Source organism: Colobus angolensis, unplaced genomic scaffold, assembly GCF_000951035.1.
Source record: "Colobus angolensis palliatus isolate OR3802 unplaced genomic scaffold, Cang.pa_1.0 Scaffold153, whole genome shotgun sequence".
NCBI classification, from domain to species: Eukaryota; Metazoa; Chordata; class Mammalia; order Primates; family Cercopithecidae; genus Colobus; species Colobus angolensis.
Window position 1 is genome coordinate 3,112,988 of NW_012114633.1, and position 22,303 is coordinate 3,135,290.

At 38.9% G+C, this 22,303-nt stretch overlaps 1 protein-coding gene across 2 annotated transcripts in view; it reads left to right on the forward strand.

Moving 5' to 3' along the window:
* HIBCH (3-hydroxyisobutyryl-CoA hydrolase) overlaps window positions 1-22,303 on the forward strand; it is a 119,601-nt gene that overhangs the window by 4,785 nt on the left and 92,513 nt on the right. For both annotated transcript variants that reach the window (XM_011936451.1, XM_011936452.1), the window contains exons 2-4: window positions 3,945-3,987; window positions 17,668-17,808; window positions 20,001-20,085. In XM_011936451.1, the coding sequence (XP_011791841.1) occupies window positions 3,945-3,987; window positions 17,668-17,808; window positions 20,001-20,085 (269 nt within the window). The remainder of the gene's footprint in view (window positions 1-3,944; window positions 3,988-17,667; window positions 17,809-20,000; window positions 20,086-22,303) is intronic.

Below are 22,303 nucleotides of genomic sequence, written 5' to 3' on the forward strand. Positions count from 1 at the left end.
AGGAGAATGGTGTGAACCTGGGAGGCAAAGCCTGCAGTGAGCCGAGATTTTGCCACTGCACTCCAGCCTGGGTGACACAGCAAGACTCCATCTCAAATAAAATCAATCAACCAACCAAATGGAAGCAATATGATTATGTAGTATTTGGCAAGGAATTTGGTTGTATATATGTATTTTTTTGTAATTGGTCCAGAGATTTTTGTGACCTATAAATTTTGTGTACAGTGGCTTTGTTTGATAAGGTTTACATTAACTTTGAGTTAAATTCTGCCTTATATATGAAACTGGGACTTGGAGTTCTCTTTGTTTACTTGTTAAAACATTGCAGTTAGTACTTAAACTATTACATAAGAGTTGCAAATCTGGCAACACCTTGTTGATCCGACATTTGGATACTGGCCTCATTAAGGAATCTAAAGTCATTCTGGATTTTTATACTTAAAATTTACAAAAAGATAAAATTGAGTCAAGTTGAAAACATTTTAGAAATGGTGTTTTAGGGTAGTGTAGTTCACACTTTAAAAGTAATTATGAAAACCTTGTTTAGAAAGTATCCCTAAATAAGATACGCTTTGTTGCTTCAGTTTCATAATTATGAAGTGTTAGTGTTGATTTTTAATGACAGCTTCCTTCTTTGAAATCATTTAGGGGAGCTTCAAACAAAGTATCTGTGCCTGTGCCCCACCTTCAGAGTTTGATTTAATTGGTCTTGGGTGTGACCTGAGCTTTGGAATTTTCACCTGTTTCCAGGTGATTTTTTTTTTTTTGGAGACCGAGTCTCACTCTTGTCGCTCAGGCTAGAGTGCAGTGGCACAGTCTTAGCTCACTGCAACCTCTGTGTTAGAAATACCAAAATTGGGCTGGGCCCGGTGGCTCAAGCCTGTAATCCCAGCACTTTGGGAGACCGAGACGGGCGGATCATGGGGTCAGGAGATCGAGACCATCCTGGTTAACACGGTGAAACCCCGTCTCTACTAAAAAGTACAAAAAACAAAAACGAGCCAGGCGAGGTGATGAGCACCTGTAGTCCCAGTTACTCGGGAGGCTGAGGCAGGAGAATGGCGTAAACCTGGGAGGCGGAGCTTGCAGTGAGCTGAGATCTGGCCACTGCACTCCAGCCTGGGCGACAGAGCGAGACTCTGTCTCAAAAAAAAAAAGAAAAGAAATACCAAAATTGTTAGATAATTGGTGCTGTGAAGAAAAGTCAGCATAGAGACAAAAAGATTTCTCAGCAAGCCATTTTTACTTTCTGCAGAAGGGTGCTCAATCACAGATGGAACAATGGCGAGAGCACACTTGACAAAGGAAAAGCAGACATATTTATCCCTTATGCATTTATGTTGTCCTTACTGCTGTGTTGTGCATCCTTTGGCTGGAGCGGGACCTCACACTCTTAAACTGATACCCAATTTGCTAATAGCCTAAAACTTGTGCAGGGATGAACAAAGAAGTTGCTTACCAAATGTTTATGGAAGCAATAACATTTCCAAATAAGGAAGGGGCATAGGCTGTGAGCTGGAACGTGCCTGTGAGCATGTCCAATAGTTATGCAGGATAGGGCTTAACAAGGAGTTATTAGCACAAAGCAAGGAGACTTGAAGAAATTTAGTCTGTAAAAGAAACTATTATTTCTAACACTTATGATTTATTCTTTAACAAGAAGAAAAACTTTGAAGAGGAAACTTTTTACTTTCTACACTCTGCCTCCCAGGTTCAAGCTATTCTCCTGCCTCAGCCTCCTGAGTAGCTGGAATTACAGGCGCCTGCCACTATACCCGGCTAATTTTTGTACTTTTAGTAGAGACGGGGTTTCACCTTGTTGGCCAGGCTGGTCTGGAACTCCTGACCTCAGGTGATCCGCCTGCCTTGGCCTCCCAAAGTGCTGGGATTACAGGCATGAGCCCCCGTGCCCAGCCAAGTCTCCAGGTGATTCTAATGCACAGACCAGTCTTGGAATCACTGGGCTAGGATAAGAACATTTTACTTGTGGTGAGACAAATTCAAAAATGCTAGTTCAGGAATGTGAACTGTGACTGACTTAAACAAATAGGTCGTTTCTCTCTATTGTATAATTCAATTTGAATGTTATATAAAAAGAAAGAAATATAAATTTTGAAAGGTAAGTTGGATTACAAATATTTTTATAAATCCAGTCATCCAAGTTGTGGTTACAAGTGGTAACTGGTCATACTGCTTTTTGTGCAATCTCAGGCTGTTGGTCTTTGTATAATCTCAGAGTATCCTTGAAAAATTAACAGATTGTCAGTTTATCAGTTCCATTAGATAGTATATGTATCTGTACATGTGCGCAGCCCTTATCAGGCTGCTGTAGCTACTGATTCTAGCTTTGACCTCTTTCCATAGATCTGAAATTTAGTTTCTTAAACAAAAAGCATGCATCTTAGTATATTCTAACTATAGTGCACATCTGTCATTACATTGTGGGTTTCTCAAGGGCAAGAGCTATGTCTTTTAGGAAATTTTTTAAAAAGCCCAAAGCATAATGATACAACTTGATGAATTTTCACAAACTAAACATACCTAAATCACCAGCACCTGGATCAAGAAACAAGCTTTCCAGAGGCCCTCCTCATGCCTCTCTCAATCAATGCCCTTCCCGGTGTTGCCTTTTACTTTCTTCTTATAATGTACATAAGGCACTTGAGTACACTGTTCTGAAGTTTATAGCTTAGTGAACTTATACCTGCAGTCCTGTAATTAGCATCGGGATAGGGATAATTTCCAACGTTCCATGTTTGTTCATGCCCCTTACCAGGTGACCCCACCCTCACCATTTTCATGTCCATTATTAGTGGTCACTTTGGTCAAGCTGTGTCTCGGGCTTTGTATTCCTAGCCCAACAAGCACTTTTAAAACAGCAAAAATAGAAGTATGTTGTGTTTATTGTTTTGTAGCCTGCTCTCCTTTTGTGATTTGTCATGACTGCTTTTCCGTGTTAGTATTTTTAGTGGTTGTGTAATGGCTGTGTGTATTAATAGACACAGTCTTTAAAATAATGCTCTATTCTTAGATATTTACTTTGTTTTCAGTTTTTCCATCATGTAAATAATTGTGAACATATTTATCAATCAAACTTTGGTCATATTTCTGAGATTTCCCTAGTGCACATGCTTCCAGAATTAGTGGATTGAAGGGTGTGATCATTTTAAAGGCTGTGGATTTGTGTTTCCAAACTGTTTGCCAGAAAGGCAGTACCAATTTATACCTCTCTCTACAGTGTCTGAGAATGCTGTTTGTATTGCATCTTTAATAAACGTTTTTTCTTAAGAGTAATGACTTTATTTTTTAGAGTAGTTTTAATTTGATGGAAAAAATGACCTGCAAATTTGAGCAGAAAAGTTGGACAAATAATAAGGATATGTATCAACCATTACACTATCGTACAGATAAGTTTCACTGCCCTAAACATCTCCTGTGTTCCAACTGCATCCCTCACTCACTCCCCCAAACCCCTGGCAACCACTGATCTTTCTACTGATTTCATAATTTTGCCCTTTTCAGAATATCATACAGTTGAAATCAGAGTGTGTAGCCTTTTCAGATTGGCTTCTTTTGCTTAGTAGTATGTATGTATTTAAGTTTCGTCCAATTTTTTTTTGTGGCATAATAGCTCATTTCTCTTTTTCATGGCTGAATAATATTTTATATGGTTGTATTGAAATTGGTTTGTCTTCCAGCCATTGAAGAACATCTTGGTTACTTCCACATTTTGGCAGTTATGAAAAGTTACCATAAAATTCATGTGCCAAGTGGCTATACCATTTAATGTTCCCACCAGCAGTGAATGAGAGCTAAACCTTTTAAAACTTTTTGTTCTAATAATACCTTTTAGAAGAGGCTGAAACAAAAGGTGATATACTATTTGTAAACTGAAGCATGACTACCCACATTACTGTTCTCATTTTATTTCACATTTGTTTCAGGTTTAATGCATTCAAAAGGACTAATACCATACTGCACCATTTGGTAAGTTTTGCGGGCATTATTTGTATGTGTAACTTAAAATGTCATTGTTAGAGAAGTAGAGAAATACTGCTATGGCAGGTTTCCTTGACCTTGGTACATCATGGTTCTCAACCGTAGCGTCAAGACATGGCCCATATACCTCGTAGGAGGTGGCATAAGATTATGGTTAAAACCATGGTTCTTACAAGTCAGAATGTCTGGGTTAAATAATGTGTTCACTACTTCATCTTGGGTGGATTACTTGGTCTCTTACAGCTTCCCTTTTGATATATATAAAATGGGAATAATAATAGTATCTACTTTAGAATGCTTTTAAATGATAAATAAGATCATTGTATTAACCAGCGTTCTCTAGAAGGACAGAACTAATAGGACATATGTATATATGAAAGGGAGTTTATTAAGGAGAATTGACTCACATGATCGCAAGATAAAGTCCCATGATAGGCCGTCTGCAAATTGAGGAGCAAGGAAGCCAGTGATGGATCAGCCTGAGTCCTAAAACCTCAAAAGCAGGGAAGCTGACAGTGTAGCCTTCAGTCGTGGCCAAAGGCCCAAGAGCCACTGGCAAACCACTGGTACAAGTCTAAGAGTTCAAAAGCTGAAGAACTTGGAGGCTGATGTTCAAGGGTAGCAAGCATCTAGCACCGGAGAAAGATGAAGGCTGGAAGACTCAGCAAGTCAAGTCCTTCCAACTTCTGCCTGCTTTTATCCTAGCCATGCTGGCAGCTGATTAGACGATGCCCACTCAGACTGAGGATGGGTCTACCTCTCCCAGTCCACTGACTGAAATGTTAATCTTCTTTGGCAATACCTGCATAGACACACCCAGGAAAAATACTTTGCATCCTTCAATCCAATCAGGTTGACACTCAATATTAACCATCAAAATAATGCATTAAAAAATCTAGCATAGTCTTTGGGAGGCCGAGGCTGGCAGATCACGAGGTCAGGAGATCGAGACCATCCTGGCTAACATGGTGAAAACCCATCTCTACTAAAAAAATACAAAAAATTAGCCAGACATTGGTGGCGGGCACCTGTAGTCCTAGCTACTTGGGAGGCTGAGGCAGGAGAATGGCGTGAGCCCAGGAGGCGGAGCTTGCAGTGAGCCGAGATCGCACCACTGTACTCCAGCCTGGGTGACAGAGTGAGACTCCATCTCAAAAAAAAAAAAAAAAAATCTAACATAGTGCATGGCATGTAACAGTCATTTTATACGTTAGCTATTATTATAATGGTACCCTTGCAAAGTTAAATATCCATAGTTTACCAGATTGTAAGGAGGAAATACATTTTATTCACTTTTATATCTCGTATAGAGGCTCACAAGTAAATTGCACATAAAAACAATAACAGGTCATCTGATATCACTGTATTCTAGGTGGTACTGTAAGTATTTGTCATGTTATTAGCTCAGTTAATTCTCATGATAGTCCTCTGGGGTACATACTACAGATCTCTTATTTGCAATTCTAAAACCCTAAAACCAAAAGTTTTTTGTTAGTTTGTGGTAAATGCATTGGCAAAATCTGACCTGGATGTACTTGAAGCTCTTTTAGTTTTTATCCTAACTAGTGTGAACACTTATGGTTTGGTGCATAAATATAAAAACACTTTATTACTATGTAATCAAGTATTACAAGGACCTAGACTCCTCTTGGGGTATTTTATAAAGCATTTAGTATGTATTGTTTTCACAATCTAGAAAATTTTAGGAATTAAGGGATTGTAGCCTTATCTCTGTATAACAGGGCAGAAATTGAGGGACAGAGAGGCTAAGTAACATGCCCAAATGTCATAGCTAGTAATTATGAGGTGTGATTTTTGTCCCGGCTATCTGTCTTCATAGATTTGCTTTGTACGCTCTATAGCCTCTGACAGAGTGAGCACTAAGTAACTGTTCCAACTGTGCCTCTGTTAAACCTAAGGGGAGATGGGGATACAAAGCCTGGCATATCCCTTCCTAACTGTGTTAGTCTGTTTTTTTCTGTTGCTTATAACAGAATACCTGAAACCGAGGAATTTGTAAAGAAAAGGAACTTATTTCTTATAGTTAATGTAGGTTGAGAAGTCCAAGGTCAAGGTGCTGCATCTGGTGTGGGCCATTTTGCAGGTGAGTCCTCTCTGTAGAGTCCCAAGGTGGTACAGTGCATCATGTGACAAGGTGGCTAAGTATGCTAGCTCAGTTCTCCCTTTTCCTCTTACAAACCCACAGTCTTACTCCCATACTAACCCATTGATTCATTAACTCATTAATCCATTAACCCATTAATTTATGAATGGGTTAATCTGCTCATGTGAGCAGAACTGTCATGCCCAATCACTTCTTAAAGGACTCACCTTTTAGTATTGCCACATTGTTTGGAGGGGGCAAATATTTGAACTACAGCACTACCCTTACTTATTTTATTCAGCTGTTGTACATGGAGGCTGAGGAGTTTCCTAGAAAAAAAACTAGGAGCGGTGTCAGTGACTCATATTTAGACTAAGTACATAGGTGGAATGGGAAGACTTGACAGAATCCAGATCACATGGCGACTATGGTGCATGGGGCAGAAAACACCTGGAAAGAAGATAAAGACTCTCAGGGCCTGGGGGTTGAATAGTTCTGAGTCTCAGTGTTTGCTTTTGTGAGTGCCTCAAGGGTAGAGAAAATGTATCCCAAGCAATTCTTCTGTGGCCTTTCTGAGAGAGTGAGAGAGAGAGACAGAGAGAGATCCTTTTTATTTCATGGTGGAGTGATGGAAGTATGCCATTGATGGCAGTATTGCAGGCAGAGTTATGAGAAGTGGACAGGATTATTTTGTGTTAATAGTGTGACATTCGTGGTGACACTTCCAAGATAGAGGTAGGGAATAGAACCCAGAAGGGAGGACAGAATTCTGCATTTCTGCATATAAGGTTTGTCAAGCTAATGAAAGCCAGTGGAACCTGTCAGTGAAGCCTCATTTGTATCTGTAGACTAATTTGGAAATATTCTTACTACAAAAATATTCAGGGAAATACTTTTTTTTCCTTCTTTCTCCATAATCTATTTTAAACTCTTTTTTTTTGTTTTTGTTTGAGACAAGGTCTTGTTGTGTTGCCCAGGCTGGAGTGTAGTGATACTAGCTCACTGTAGCCTCGAACTCCTAGGCTCAGATGATCCTCCTGCCTTAGCCTCCCGAGTAGCTACGACTACAGGTATGGACCACCAACCCAGCTAATATTTAAATTTTTTGTAGAGATGAGGTTTCTACGTTGCCCAGGCTGGCCGCGAACTCCTGGGCGCAAATGATCTTCCTGCCTTGGCCCCTCAGTGTGCTAGAATTATAGGTGTGAGCCACCATGCCTGGCCTATTTTAAATTCTTAAACACCATTTTAATTTAGTGAGCAAAAGGTCATTTAATTTTGATCTGGATATGGAGAAAACTTCTATTTTCATTTTCTTTTTTTCCTTTTAGAAAGCAGTTCTATTCAGTATTGAGGGTATAGTGTTTGGAGTGCATGAAATGATACTGTGCATATCATTTTCATGACAGCACACATGTTCTTATTATATATGTCCAGATGGTGTCCTAGAATTATTCATAGCGCTTTTAATCCTACATCTGAATCTCTTTTCCTCCACATCTAGATTCCTAGTTCCCAAGAATACAGTGGATGATCGTGTTTTAGTCCATTTGAGCTGCTGTAACAAAATACCGTAAACTGGGTAGGTAGCTTATAAAAAACAGAATTGATTTCTCATAGTTCTGGAGGCTGGGGAGTTCAAGATCAAGGGGCCAGCAGATTTAGTGTCTGGTGATGGCCAGCTTCCTGGTTCATAGACAGCCTTGTTGGCCATCTTCTCTCTGTGTCCTCTTGTGGTAGAAGGGGTGAGGAAGCTCTCCAGGATTTCTTTTATAAGGGCATTAATCTCATTCATGAGGGCCAATGTGACCTAATCACCTCTCAAGGGTCCTACCTCTTCTGCCATCACCTTGGGGGTTAGGATTTCAACATACAAATTTTGGAGGGACACAAACATTCAGTCTGTAGTACTATACAAGCTAATAGTTAGCTTGTTAATATTTCATGGATGCTGGCAGAAGACGTGACAATCTTGGATTAGAAAAAAATTTTTTGTGAGAGGTACAACGAGCAACACTGAGCAAGTTTTCTCTTGCTCCTCAAGCCTCAGGGGAGTGATACAGAGGACCCACATGAGTGTCTGCATTTGCAGAATATTGCATGCCAGTACAACTGTCATGCGATTTGGGAAACCTGCTGGTTTTAGCAAGCTGTAAATAAGTCTGCTGTCTGTCTCAGAGGAAGACATTACCTTCTTCTTCATGGTGGCTCACAGCTAAGACCTTCTTCTTCACGGTGGCTACCTTGAAAATGACCTGGGCAAGGAGTGGTCAGGCCCTTGGGTTCATGGCATACCCATTCATAGCACACCCAGCAGTAAAGTACAGAGAAATTCCTGTGCTCATGCCAGATAGCATCTCTCAGCAGCTAAATTCCATTTCTTGACCTAGGTAGTAGTTACAAGAGTTTTGCATTATAGTAATTGACTAAGTTCTGTATTATACTTTGGGTGGTTGTCTGTGTGTGTGTGTTTTATTTTACCATAGAAAAATAGAAAAAAAATAAGACAGCTTTATCTGTAGTAGTGACATGGAAAGATGACCATGGCAGGTTGCTGAATTAACCATGGGAGGTGCAGAATAACGTACAGCATTCCATTTTTGCTAATAGTTTATGGAAAAGTGCCTGAGGAAGATAGACACTAAATCAGTAGTGTTGCAAACCAAGGCAATTTTGGTTTTCACCATTTTACGTATGGTTGCCCTCTTGAGTTAAAAACAAAAAATCTTACTGAAATTATGGGTTCAGCTGGATGTGGGGAATCTATTTTGCTTATTAAGAAAATGTTATATTTTATCAACTGACTTTATAGAAATAAGTTTTTAAGATAATTTTTAAAATTATTTTATAGTTTTAGATCTACAGGTAAGTTTAAAAGATAGTACAGAGTTCTTACATACCTCTCACCCAGTTTCAGTTTCCCCTGATGCGTTTCTACATTGCTATTATGGATTGAATTGTGTCCCCCAAAATTCATATGTCGAAGTCCTAGTCCTCAGTACCTCAGAATGTGACCTAATCTGGAAGTAGGGTTGTCGTATGTGTAATTAGTTAAGGTCATAATTGAGTAGGGTGGGCCCCGATCCAATATGACTGGTATGCTTATAAAAGGGAAATTTGCAGATAGTCATGTACACAGAATAATGTCATGTGAAGATTGGAGTTATGATGCCGCAAGCCAGAAAACTATCCGAAGCCAGGAAAGAAGTCTAGGATAGATCCTTCCCTAGGACCTTCAGCAGGAGCATTGCCCTGCTGACCCCTTGATTTCAGACGTGCAGCCTTCAAAACTATGAGACAATAAGTTTGTGTTGGTTAAGCCACTTAAGTAGTGGTACTTTGATATGGCAGCCCTAGCAAACTGCCTAATATTCTTACTATGGTACACTTATCAGAACATTGGTGTTGTGGTTTGAATATTTGCCCCCTCCAGAACTCATTTTGAAATTTAATCCCCAGTATGGATATATTGAAATGTAAGGCCTTTGAAAGGTGATTGGGTCACGAGGCCTCTGTCCTCACGAAGGATGAATCCATTCATTGATTAATGGGGTTATGAGAGTGAGACTGGCTTTGTAAGAGAAGTAAGAGAGACCTGAGCTAGCATGCTTAGCTTCCTTGACATATGATGCCCTGTACCTCCTTGGGTCTCTGCAGAGTCCCCACCAGCAAGAAGGCCCTCACTAGATGTGTCGTTTTGACTTTGGACATCAGCCTCCGTAACTGTAAGGAAAGGAATAAATTCCTTTTCTTTACAAATGACACAGCTTCAGGTATTCTGTTGTGAGCAACAGAAAATGAACTAAGACAATTTGTATATCACTGTTAACTCCAGACTTTATTTGGATTTTACCACTTTTTTTTCATTAATATTCTGTTCCAGGAATCAATGACACTGCATTTACTTGTCATGCTTTTTAGTCTCCTCTAGTCTGTGATAGTTTCTCAACTGAGCTTTCCATATTTTTCATGCCCTTGACAGTTGTAAGGAGTACTGGTCAGGTAGCCTGTAGAATACCATCTCATCTGGGCTTCTCTGTTGTTTTTTTCACAATTAGACTAGAGTTAAGGTTTTTGGCAAGAATATGACAGAGGAAAATTGCCCTTCTAATCACATAATATCAGGGAGTTTTTGTGAGTTTTGATAAATGCATCAGGGAGTATGTGATATCTACATGACATCATTGATAATGCCACCTTTTATCCCTTTGTGTAAGTATCATTTATTGTTTTCCACTACAAAGTTACTATTTTTCCCTTTCATGCTCTGCTTATTGAAAGCAAGTCAGTAAGTCCAGCCCACCCTCAAAAGGTGATGGGACAAAGCTGTGTCTCTTGGAAGGGAGATAACTACGTACGTCATTTAGAATTCTGTAAGGAAGATTATCTTTTCTCCTCTATTTATTTATTCTGTGTGGACTCATGGATATTTATTCTTTGGGCTATCATCTAATATCAAATTATTGATTGTTTCATTGTTCCAGTTCTGGCCATTAGGAATTCTTTCATTTTGGCTTCTGTATTTCTTTCACGTGACCCCATCCTTTTAATTTTTTTTTTCTTTTTGAACATTTCCTTTCTGGTGCAAGAAGGTGTGCTCTGGACTCATTTTGTGTTTTCCCTATCTTAGTGCTGGAATCAGCCATTTCTCTAAGGAGCTCTGGTTGCCTTTATTGGAGAACTGCATTTAGAAATCAAGATCTAGACTCTGGGAGTGCTCTTTGCTACTGAGTGTCATGGCTTTCTCTCAGAGAATAGAGCTAGGATAATGTATGTATGTGTAATAGAATACATATACACTATGTACTTACCCATATATTCATGCATATCTATAATTGTTTCTGTACTTATTCTGTGTATGTATATTAAACTAAACGTGAGTTCATAGTGATGTCTTTGTCTTTAATCCATTACCATAGGTCAGGGTTCATTCTGTCTTTCTACTCTTGTTCTAACTGTAACTCTGCTCCTGACAGTGAGAGCCAGGCTCCATTACTTACTAATTTAAGCCTAGTATATATGCAAAGCAGTTGCAGAATTGTTACCTGCTCCCCGCTACCAGAAAAAGCCGTGTTGATAATAGTACACTGTTGATGTACAGTTCCTTTATCATCCATATAGTTTTCAGTCATTTCACTGATTTCCAAAGTTAGTTAGCTTCCTCATCACCACAGTCACTTCACTGAGGTTATGTCATGATGTGTAATTCTGTTAGGTTCTGAAAAAGAAAAAATCCTGTTTCCCCAAATGACTAGATCCCCCCTCTCAGCCAAGGGGACCCCAGAGAAAGCTGAAAAAATGAGTTCCTGGCCAAGATGGATTGGGAGTTTGGACACACTTTGTAATACCTCCTCCCTCGTTAGCCACCATTAGGCTTTCTTCCCTAAGAGTTACACAGAGACTAGCCTAAATTTTTCCCCTGCTAATTTCAAGCAACCACCTAAGTGTTCCTTCTTTTTGCAATTTTGACACAGCAGCTGACCAGCATTCCTTCCTAATAAAAGACCAGGGATGATGGAGTGGTTCTGGCCAGTCTGTCGAGGGAGGCTGCACACAGTGGGACTCCATTTCCTCTGCTTCATCTTTTGATGTATAGGGCCTAATTGTGATACATTTAATTGTTAAGTCTCCACCCCAGAGTTAACATGGTGTGCATGTTGCATACATGTTGGCTTACTGTACATGCATGTGCCTCCTGTTTGTGAATATTCATAGCTCCTCCTGTAATTTGTTGAATATGTTTCTGTAACCAGCCAGTTCAGCATTAATTCCCGTTTCATCTTTCCCTGGCTAGAAATGCTTGCTCTTGGCTTCTGCTAGTGGCTGTGCTTCCCAGCCTGTGGGTTGGTCAGTCTGCAGCCTCTTTTATGAGAAGTAAAGCTGTCTTTTCCAAACTTACCAATCTCTGATTCTTCAGTTGACAGTTCATCTGTCATAGTCTGCATTCCATATTGGAATTCCCTGATATCCTGGGTAATTTTTTTCCTTTTTTTTTTTTTTTTTTTTTTTTTGAGACGGAGTCTCGCTGTGTCGCCCAGGCTGGAGTGCGTTGGCCAGATCTCAGCTCACTGCAAGCTCCGCCTCCCGGGTTTACGCCATTCTCCTGCCTCAGCCTCCCCAGTAGCTGGGACTACAGGCGCCCGCCACCACGCCTGGCTAGTTTTTTGTATTTTTTTTTTTTTTAGTAGAGACGGGGTTTCACTGTGTTAGCCAGGATGGTCTCGATCTCCTGACCTCGTGATCCGCCCATCTCGGCCTCCCAAAGTGCTGGGATTACAGGCTTGAGCCACCGCGCCCGGCCATTTTTTTCCTTTTTAAAAGATAGCTCATGCTATGGTTTGAATGTATGTGTCCCTCCCAAATTCATATGTTGGAGCCTAATACCAAATGTGATGGTATTAAGAGGTGGGGCTTTTTGGGAAGTGATAAGTCATGAGCACCCCACCCTTATGGATTAGTGTTCTTGTAAAAGAGGTTGAAGGGAGTTAACTAATCCTTTTTGCCCTTTTCCTTCCTTGTGCCATGTGTGGATACACAGAACTCATGAAAAATAGGGTCTTACCAGTCTCTGAATCTTGAACTTGAACTTGCCTTGATCTTGATTTTGAACTTCCTAGCCTCTATAACTGTTAGAAATAAATTTCTGTTCTTTATAAATTACCCAGTTAAAGGCATTTTGCTGTAGCAACAGGAATGGACTAAGACAGTTGGTGTACATTAAAGTTCACTGTGATGCACATTTCTGTGAGTTTTGACAAATTTATAAATCATGTGCCCACCACCCCAATACCATGCAGAGGAGTTCCATTCCCTTACAATTTTCCATGCTTCTGCATTGTAGTCAGCCACTTCTCCTTCCCCTAACTCCCTCTCCCTCCTCTGGCTATTGAGATTGACTGCCTTGTTAAGTTTTCCTTTTCTTTTGTCCCCAATTCCTTTTCTTCAGCAGTTGTTGACAAACACTAAGGTCCTTAGGCTATGGTCTTGAAGTGCTTCTCTTTTGAGATGAAGACTTTTATTTATTAGGCCTCTGTTTCCTTCCCCCACTGGAATGAGACATCAGAGCCCTAGGGCTACAAGCTTGAGGTTTTCCTTCCCCTCCCTACAGATAAAGCCTTTTGTTCTGTATGGGAGATAAAGGGAAAGGATTTAGCAGTGATCTCTGTTTCTCTCCTGAGCCAGCACCCTCTGGCTTCAGTCTTGGCTAGGAAAGCCTGGTTGGGTTCCAGAAAGAAAAGTCAGCAAGAGAGTGGGAAATGTTAACTAAGATTAACATTTTTAGTTAATCTTTCTTATGGCTTATGCCCCTGGTAAGCAGGGGCGGCTGCTTCACTTCCAATTACAACATTCATGTAGATTTCTCTTTAGACTAATTTACAGCCATTGAGACAGACAAGTGTCTGATCTTTGACAAACCTGACTAAAAGAAGCAATGACAAAAGGATTACTAATAAATGGTGCTGGGATAACTGGCTAGCTAGATGTGGAGAAATGAAACTGGACCCCTTCCTTAGACCATATGCAAAAATTATCTCAAGACGAATTAAAGACTTAAATGTAAAACCCAAAGCAGTAAAAACCCGGAAGACAACCTAGGCAGTATCATTCTGGACATAGGAATGGGCAAAGATTTCATGACGCAGATGCCAAAAACAGTAACAACAAAAGCAAAAATTAACACATGAGATCTTATTAAAGAGCTTCTGTACAGAAAAAGAAACTATCAACAAACATACAACCTACAGAATGGGAGAAAATGTTTGCAAACTATGCATCTGACAAAGGTCCAATATCCAGCATCTATAAGAAACTTAAATTTATGAGAGAAGAAAAACTTTTCAGAAGAAGATACACATGCGGCCAACCACATGTGGAAAAGAAAAAAGCTCAGTATCACTGATCATTAGAGAAATGCAAAACAAAACCATGATGAGGTACCATCTCACACCAGTCAGAATGACTATTATTAAAGTCAAAAAATAACAGATGCTGGGAGGTTGTGGAGAAAAGGGAACGTGTATACACTGTTGATGGGAGTGTAAATTAGTTCCACCGTTGTAGAAAGCAGTGTAGAAAGATTTCCTCAAAGAGCTGGAAACAGAACTATCATTCGACCCAGCAGTTGCATTACTGGGTGTATACTAAAGGAATATAAATTATACTACCATAAAGACACAGGCACACATATGTTCACTGCAGGACTATTCACAATAGTAAAGACATAGAATCAACCCAAATGCCCATCAGTAGCAGATTGGATAAAGAAAATCTGGTACATATACCCCATAGAATACTATGCAGCCGTAAAAAAAGAAGAAGTTGTGACCTATGGAGGGACCAGGAGGCCATCATCCTTAGCAAACTAATGCAGGAACAGAAAACCAAATACCACACGTTCTTACTTATAAGTGGGAGCTAAATGACGTGAACACATGGACACAAAGAGGGAAGCAGCAGACACTGGGGCCTACTTGAGGGTTGAGGATAGGAGGAGGGAGAGGAGCAGAAAAAAATAACTGTTGTATTCTAAGTTTATGTGACAGTCTGTACAACAAACCCCCATGACATGAATTTAATTATGTAACAATCCTGCGCGTGTACCCGGGGACTAAAATAAAAGTAAAAAAAAAAAAAAAAAAAAAAAAAACCTTAACACTGTTTCCTAGCATTTAGAAAAATAAATCCATGTGTATCTATCTGTGAAAAAAAGTGTCAGACTGTTTTTTTCAGGTTGTGTAAGTTTATCCTTCCCCAGTACGTTTGTTTACTTATACTCAAGAATATATCAGATGTGTGCATGTGTGTATCAGACTTTGATAATTGTCAATATGATTACAAAATATATCTTACTATTGCTAAAGTTTTGATTTAAATTTCTCATTAGAGAAACTCAGAAATTCAGATGAAATTGAAACACAACTTTTTCTGTTTAATAACTGTTCCTGTAACTTTAAGTGAATATAAATTATTTCTATTTTTATCTGATGATTTTTACAAAAATTAACTCCAATAATAAATGTGCAACTTGATTTTATAAAGGAGAACTTAAACATTGTGTAAACATGTTGCTTAATGCAGTCAAAATATGTACTTCTAGTTATTAGATTTTTGCTAATAGCTGTTTAGTTTTAATTGGCATTCTCCAGTTAAAATTTTCCAATTTCAATTTTCAATTTTACATTACACACTTTTCCCATGCAAGTTTTAAGTGTTGCCTTTACATAAAGGAATGGGTTAAGAATGGTGGTGCCATCTTCAACATACCTGACACAAACAAGCAATGGGGAAAGGATTTCCTATTTAATAAGTGGTGCTGGGAAAACTGACTAGCCATATGCAGAAAGCTGAAACTGGACCCCTTCCTTACACATTGTACAAAAATTAACTCAAGATGAATTAAAGACTTAAATGTAAAACCCAAAACAGTAAAAACCCTAGAAGAAAACTTAGGCAGTACTATTCAGGACATAGGCATGGGCAAAGACTTCATGACCAAAACACCAAAAGCAATTGCAACAAAAGCCAAAATTGACAAATGGGATCTAATCAAACTAAAGAGCTTCTGCACTACTAAAGAAACTATCATCAGAGTGAACATGAACAGGCAACCTACAGAATGGGAGAAAAGTTTTGCAATCTACCCATCTGACAGAGGTCTAATATCCAGAATCTCCAAGGAACTGAAACAAATATACAAGAAAAAACAACCCTATCAAAAAGTGGGCGAAGGATATGAACAGACACTTCTCAAAAGACGACATGTGTACGGCCAACAAACATGAAAAAAAGCTCATTACTGGTCATTAGAGAAATGCAAATCAAGACCTCAGTGAGATACTAACTCACGCCAGTTAGCATGGCGATTATTAAAAAGTCAGGCAGGCTCATGCCTGTAATCCCAGCACTTTGGGACGTCGAGGTGGCTGGATCACAACGTCAGGAGATTGAGACCATCCTGGCTTACACGTTGAAACCCCGTCTCTTTAAAATTACAAAAAATTAGCCTGGTGTGGTGGCAGGTGCCTGTAGTCCCAGCTACTTGGGAGGCTGAGGCAGGAGAATGGCATGAACCTGGGAAGTGGAGCTTGCAGTGAGCCGAGATGGAGCCACTGCACTCCAGCCTGGTCGACAGAGTGAGACTCCGTCTCAAAGAAAATAAAAATAAAAAAATAAAAAGCCAGGCAACAACAGATGCTAGTGAGGCTGTGGAGAAATAAGAACGCTTTTACACTGTTGGTGGGAGTGTAAATTCAACCATTGTGGAAGACAGTGTGGTGATTCCTCAAGGATCTAGAACCAGAAATACTGTTTGACCCCGCAATCCCATTTCTGAGTGTGTACCCAAAGGATTATAAATCATTCTGTTATAAAGAGACGTGTATACATATGTGTATTGCAGCACTATTTACAATAGCAAAGACTTGGAGCCAACCCAGATGCCCATCAATGATAGACTGGATAAAGAAAATGTGGCACATACACACCATGGAATACTAAGCAGCCATAAAAAACAATGAGTTTGTGTCATTTGCAGGGACATGAATAAAGCTGGAAGCCATCATTCTCAGCAAAATAACACAGGAACAGAAAACCAAACTCTCACTCATAAGTGGGAGTTGAACAATGAAAACACATAGACACAGGGAGGGGAACATCACGCACCGGGGTCTGTTGGCGGGTCGGGGGCAAGGGGAGGGAGAACTTTAGAACAAACACCTAATGCACACAGGGCTTAAAACCTAGATAACAGATGGGTACAGCAAACCACCATGGCACATGTATACCTATGTAACAAACCTCCACATTTAGCACATGTATCCCAGAACTTAAAAAAAGAATAGTGATGCCATGAGTCCTGATGGTTGGGTATAGCAGAGTCCTGGGAAATCACTGTGTAGTTAAAACTGTTCCTTACAGGTGTTTTATTAGTTAGTACTGCAAAATCAATTATTAAGTCTGTCGTATTATAATCTGTCTGCAAACTACTTATTCTGCCTACCCTTTCACCACTCATTTCCTCAGCTAGCCTTTGTTCCACTAATGTTTTAACATCTTAACAAACATTTCCAAATAATCATTGCTTATGGCTTAGCATGTGCGGTTTCCTCTACCTGGAATTCTCATCTCCCCTTTTTCTTGGGATACATCAAGCCCCAACTCAAATATCATCTCTATTTTCAAGTTGACCATAGCTACAATAGTAAGAATTATTTGCCCTCTCTTATCCATCTTTGCTTTCTCAGCATGTAACGTAGAGCTTAATATACAGTAGTAAATTAAAAGATTTAAGAGTATTTCAAAGTCCAAGAAATTCTAGACTGGGGTCTATAGTAAGGCAGTTTATTCAGTTGGCTCAGAAATAAAAATTTAGGAGGTGTGTATGATTTGCTTTGGAATTGTCCATCTACATAATCTAAATAACTTTAGAAACTTGTAAGATGTACCTATTCATTCCTTTAGTTGCCATTAATATGCAAGATTTGCATTTGATATGTATGTTTTGATGTTGGCTTGTGATAAAAACTTAAGAAATTTTATCATAAAGTTATTCTTTGTTTATACAGAGAATGTCCAAGCACACAGATGCAGCAGAAGATGTGCTATTGGAAAAAAAAGGTTGTGCGGGAGTCATAACACTAAACAGACCAAAGTTCCTCAATGCACTGACTCTTAATATGATTCGGCAGATTTATTCACAGCTAAAGGTTTGTAATTTTCTTATTGCAGTTATATGGATTCTTCTCAAAGTATATCATAATAGGACACTTCTGGTTTTTTCTCCCATAGAATCACATAATTATCTGGGATCTGCATCTCAGTAAGCCCCATTGATTCTTGAGGTTTCAGTGCTTCCCCTGTGCAGTTATTCTTGAGCATCCCTGGTGATAGGGAGCTCACTGCCTCCTGAGTCAGATTCTTTGATTTTTATGTAGCACTGATTTGTTTGCAAGTTTCTTTTTGTGTTCTGGCACTGTGTATTTCTTTGACCTTTAAACTAGTGATACTTTTTCTGCCTCTGAGAGAATGAGTGTTCAAATCTAATGTGCTTCCACCTGATGACCTTTTCATTTGAAGACAGCTGCTTTTTTTTTTTTGAGACAGAGGAGTCTCGCTCTGTCGCCCAGGCTGCAGTGCAGTGGCGCCATCTCGGCTCACTGCAAGCAAGCTCCGCCTCCCGGGTTCACGCCTTTCTCCTGCCTCAGCCTCCGGAGTAGCTGGGACTACAGGCGCCTGCCATCACACCCCGCTAATTTTTTGTAGTAGAGACGGGGTTTCACCGTGTTAGCCAGGATGGTCTCAATCTCCTGACTTCGTGATCTGCCCACCTCAGCCTCCCAAAGTGCTGGGATTACAGGTGTGAGCCACTGCGCCCGGCCAGACAGCTACTTTTAAGCTGCCTGCTTTTTCTCAGAGAAGGCCATAAACTTTTGTAAGTGAACAGCATGGAATAGTAGAAAAACAGGACTTAAAGTCAGACTGTCTGGTTTGAAACTCGGATTTCTATTTATTAACTGTGTAAGTTGGGAAAGTTAATCTCTCCGTACCTCAATCTCCTCAGCTCTGAAATGGGGATGATGATATGTAAAAATTAAGTGAATAGTGTATATAAGTACCTGATGTAGTCTGCTATGCAGATGTAGAACAAATCCTAGTTTTCCCCTGGCTACCAATTCCTTAATTCTTCATTCGATGAGTCTGTCTTCCATTCTTGTGTTTCTGTTTGAGATACCATGATAATATGTCTCAAAATGTGATACATAGAAATAAGCCAAATGTTGCAAATAATAAAGTTGGGCCAGAGTGGAAGAAGTTAGAAATGTTCATGTTAGAATAACATTTCTGTTAATGTAATTAATATAGTCCAGTATTGCATGAACCTTTTGGACAATCACGTCTGTCCAGCTACGTCTTCCTTGTGCGTTACATATTTATTCTGTAGTACAGGTTGAACATCCTTAATTCAAAATGCTACAAAATTCAAAAACTCTTTAAGTATCGACATGACGCCGCAAGTGGAACATTCCACACCTGGCCTCATGATGGGTTGCAGTCAAAACACAAGTGCACAACACACTGTTTATTCAGCATCCCTAAGGGAAAAAATTAATTACCTTCAGGCTATGTGTATGAGGTATATATGAAACCTAAAGGAATTCCCAATCCCCAAGATATGTCATTCTGTATATGCAAATATTCTAAAATCTAAAAAAGTCTGAAACACTTCTGGTCCCAAGCATTTCAGATGAGGGATACTCAACGTGTATAGATTGATAGAACCCCTGTTAAGTTTTCTGTCTGTAGGTAACTAATTTTTCATTTCGTCCATTGTTCTGGACTTTCACATTTCATTGGCTCTTGATTCTTTCATCCTACTTTTTTGTTAGCTGTCTTTACCAATCCCAAATCACTTGGATTTTTTATCAATATTATATGTGGTTTCACTCTGTTACTTACACATTAACAGTAAGACAGTGAGCCCTGTATCAGCACAGTAGAAAGGTTATTGCTATGTTTATCAGCAGTCTTTGGGTTGATTTGTTCGCCAGCTTTATATGTTTATGTAACATTATTATTATGCCCATATTTGTTCATCTTGGTATCAAAGTTATGGCAAAGATTTCAGGTGCCATCTTGAAATTTGGATCACACAGTGTACTCATCTAGCAACCTTTTGAAATAGCCTAAGCCTCTACTTTATCTGGGAAAAGCAAATGAAGTTCATTCAGTGAAGAATGGGATGAGATTTGTTCTTCTGGATATCCCTTATATAAGAATATGTACTGTCACACACATATATGTATATGAATATATTATTGCGTATATGTGCATATGCATATAACTTTAATGAGTTTGTGTTTATAATATGTTTATACCATCTTCTGTTACATTTGAATAGAAGTGGGAACAAGATCCTGAAACTTTCCTGATCATTATAAAGGGAGCTGGAGAAAAGGCATTCTGTGCTGGAGGTGATATCAGAGGTAAAAACTTTTCCCTTTCACCTGAATGCTGTTCCCCGCCCCACTAAAACTGATCAAGTATTGTCAAATTTTTATAGTAATTTGTAATTTGCTTTACTTCTTAGAATTTTTTATTATAAAGTTAATACATTCTTAACTTTGAAAAAAGAAAAATTTGAAGACTTAACTTTCTGCAGTTAGTATTAGCAAACGAGGAGAATAGCTGATTTTTTTTCTCACTACACAAATACCCTTTTGAAATTTAAATATGTTGTCTCTCTCCCTGAATCATCACAAATAAAATGTCCAGTTAGGGTATATGGGTCCACTTTATATTTTAGAAGAGCTGATATTAAGCAGTTCTGTCAGTCTTGTGACCTGACTATCTGGCCATGTTGACTTGCCATTCTCCAAAAATGACGTGCTCTCATATGTTCATAATTTTTCCTATGCTTCCTACTATTCATGATCCCAAACCAACCATCTTCTATGTACTTATTTATAGCATTTATCCTGTTACATTGTAAATATACTTTACATGTGTTTAAACATGCTGAGATAAAAAGAGAAACTGTCTTTATTTTTCATAATTGTTTAGGTCAGTCTGTCTGTACACATTTAAATGTTAAAGACAAAAGAGAAGAAATATCTGTTCTCAGCATCAGTGTCATGGTCATAATCACTGTAATCATGATTATAGTATAATCATGAGATTATACTATATAATTTCTGATTATATATAGTATAATATACTATGTATAATATACTCTGAGTATATATAGAGACACTGATGCTGAGAACAGACATTATAGTATAATCATGATTATAGTCATAATCACTATAATTGTCCATATTATATATACAGTATATTGAAACTTTTTGCATTTTGTTCCTTGTGGAATTGGTAGGGTTTGGGGATTTTTTTTTGTTTGTGTTTTAATTTTATTTGTTTGTTGTATTAAGACAACCATCTTTGGGCTTGTTCACCAGACTTACGTGAACCATTACCTTAGGAATAGGAAATAAGCTGGATTCAGGATATAATTTCGGATACTTATTAATGAATTTTAAAATTGCAGTTTAATGAAAACTTTGCTTGAACTGATCTGTTAACTGAATTGTTTTTGAAATCTGTTGTTTTGCCTACAACATGCATTTTTTTATTATTATTATTTTATTTATTTATTCATTTTTTTGAGACAGAGTTTCACTCTTGTCACCCTGGCTGGAGTGCAGTGGCACGATCTCTTCTTGCTGCAACCTCCACCTCCTGGGTTCTTACAATTCTCCTGCCTCAGCTTCCTCAGTAGCTGGGATTACAGGTGCCTGCCACTATGCCCTGCTAATTTTTGTATTTTTGGTAGAGATGGGGTTTCACCACATTGGCCAGGCTGGTCTTGAACTCCTGACCTTAGGCGATCCGCCTGCCTCGGCCTTCCAACAATGTGCATATTTTAAAAATACTGTTTTTCATCCTTGAGTTAGCCTTTTGTCTGGCCTGTGATCTTTGTCAGTTTACAGATGGGCAGAGCTTTGTGTGTTGAGTTTATTAGCTTCTTCTGACTGAGCTATTTCTGCATATAGGCCTAATTTTATACTGATGTTTGGAAATAACAGTTACAAATTGTAGAATTATTGTACTTTACACATATAAAGCAGTGGATTCAAGTCCAGGAAATGTAGTTTCTTGAAAGATTGTAGTCCAAAACGATAAGTGGACACTCAGAAAATTTTCAAAAAATGATTATGAAGGACATTTAATTTTAATTTAGATGAAACTAATTGATTAGAATAAAAATTAGGTCAGAAAAAGATTTGAAGGAAGTTTGAGAAGGTTTTTGAGGTAAAAGAGTTTCATTCCAAAGGCGATAAAACTTATATTCCTTTCCTTTTAGAATTGGCAAGCAGTGATAAGAGCTGAATAAAAGATGATAGACAATGACAGTCATTTTTTGTTTGTTTGTTTAGGTATATATCTGTGAAACCTCAGAGTGGTAAAAGTAGATGTCAGATCTTTCTTTTAAAAACCAGTAAAAGGGCTGGGTGCAGTGGCTCACACCTGTAATCTTAGCACTTTGGGAGGCTGAGGTGGGAGGATTGCCTGAGCTCAGGAGTTTGAGACCAGCTTGGGCAACATGGTGAAACCCTGTCTCTACTAAAATACAAAAAAGAAAAATTATCTGGGCGTGGCTGCATGTGCCTGTATTCCCAGCTACTTGGGAGGCTGAGCCAGGAGAAT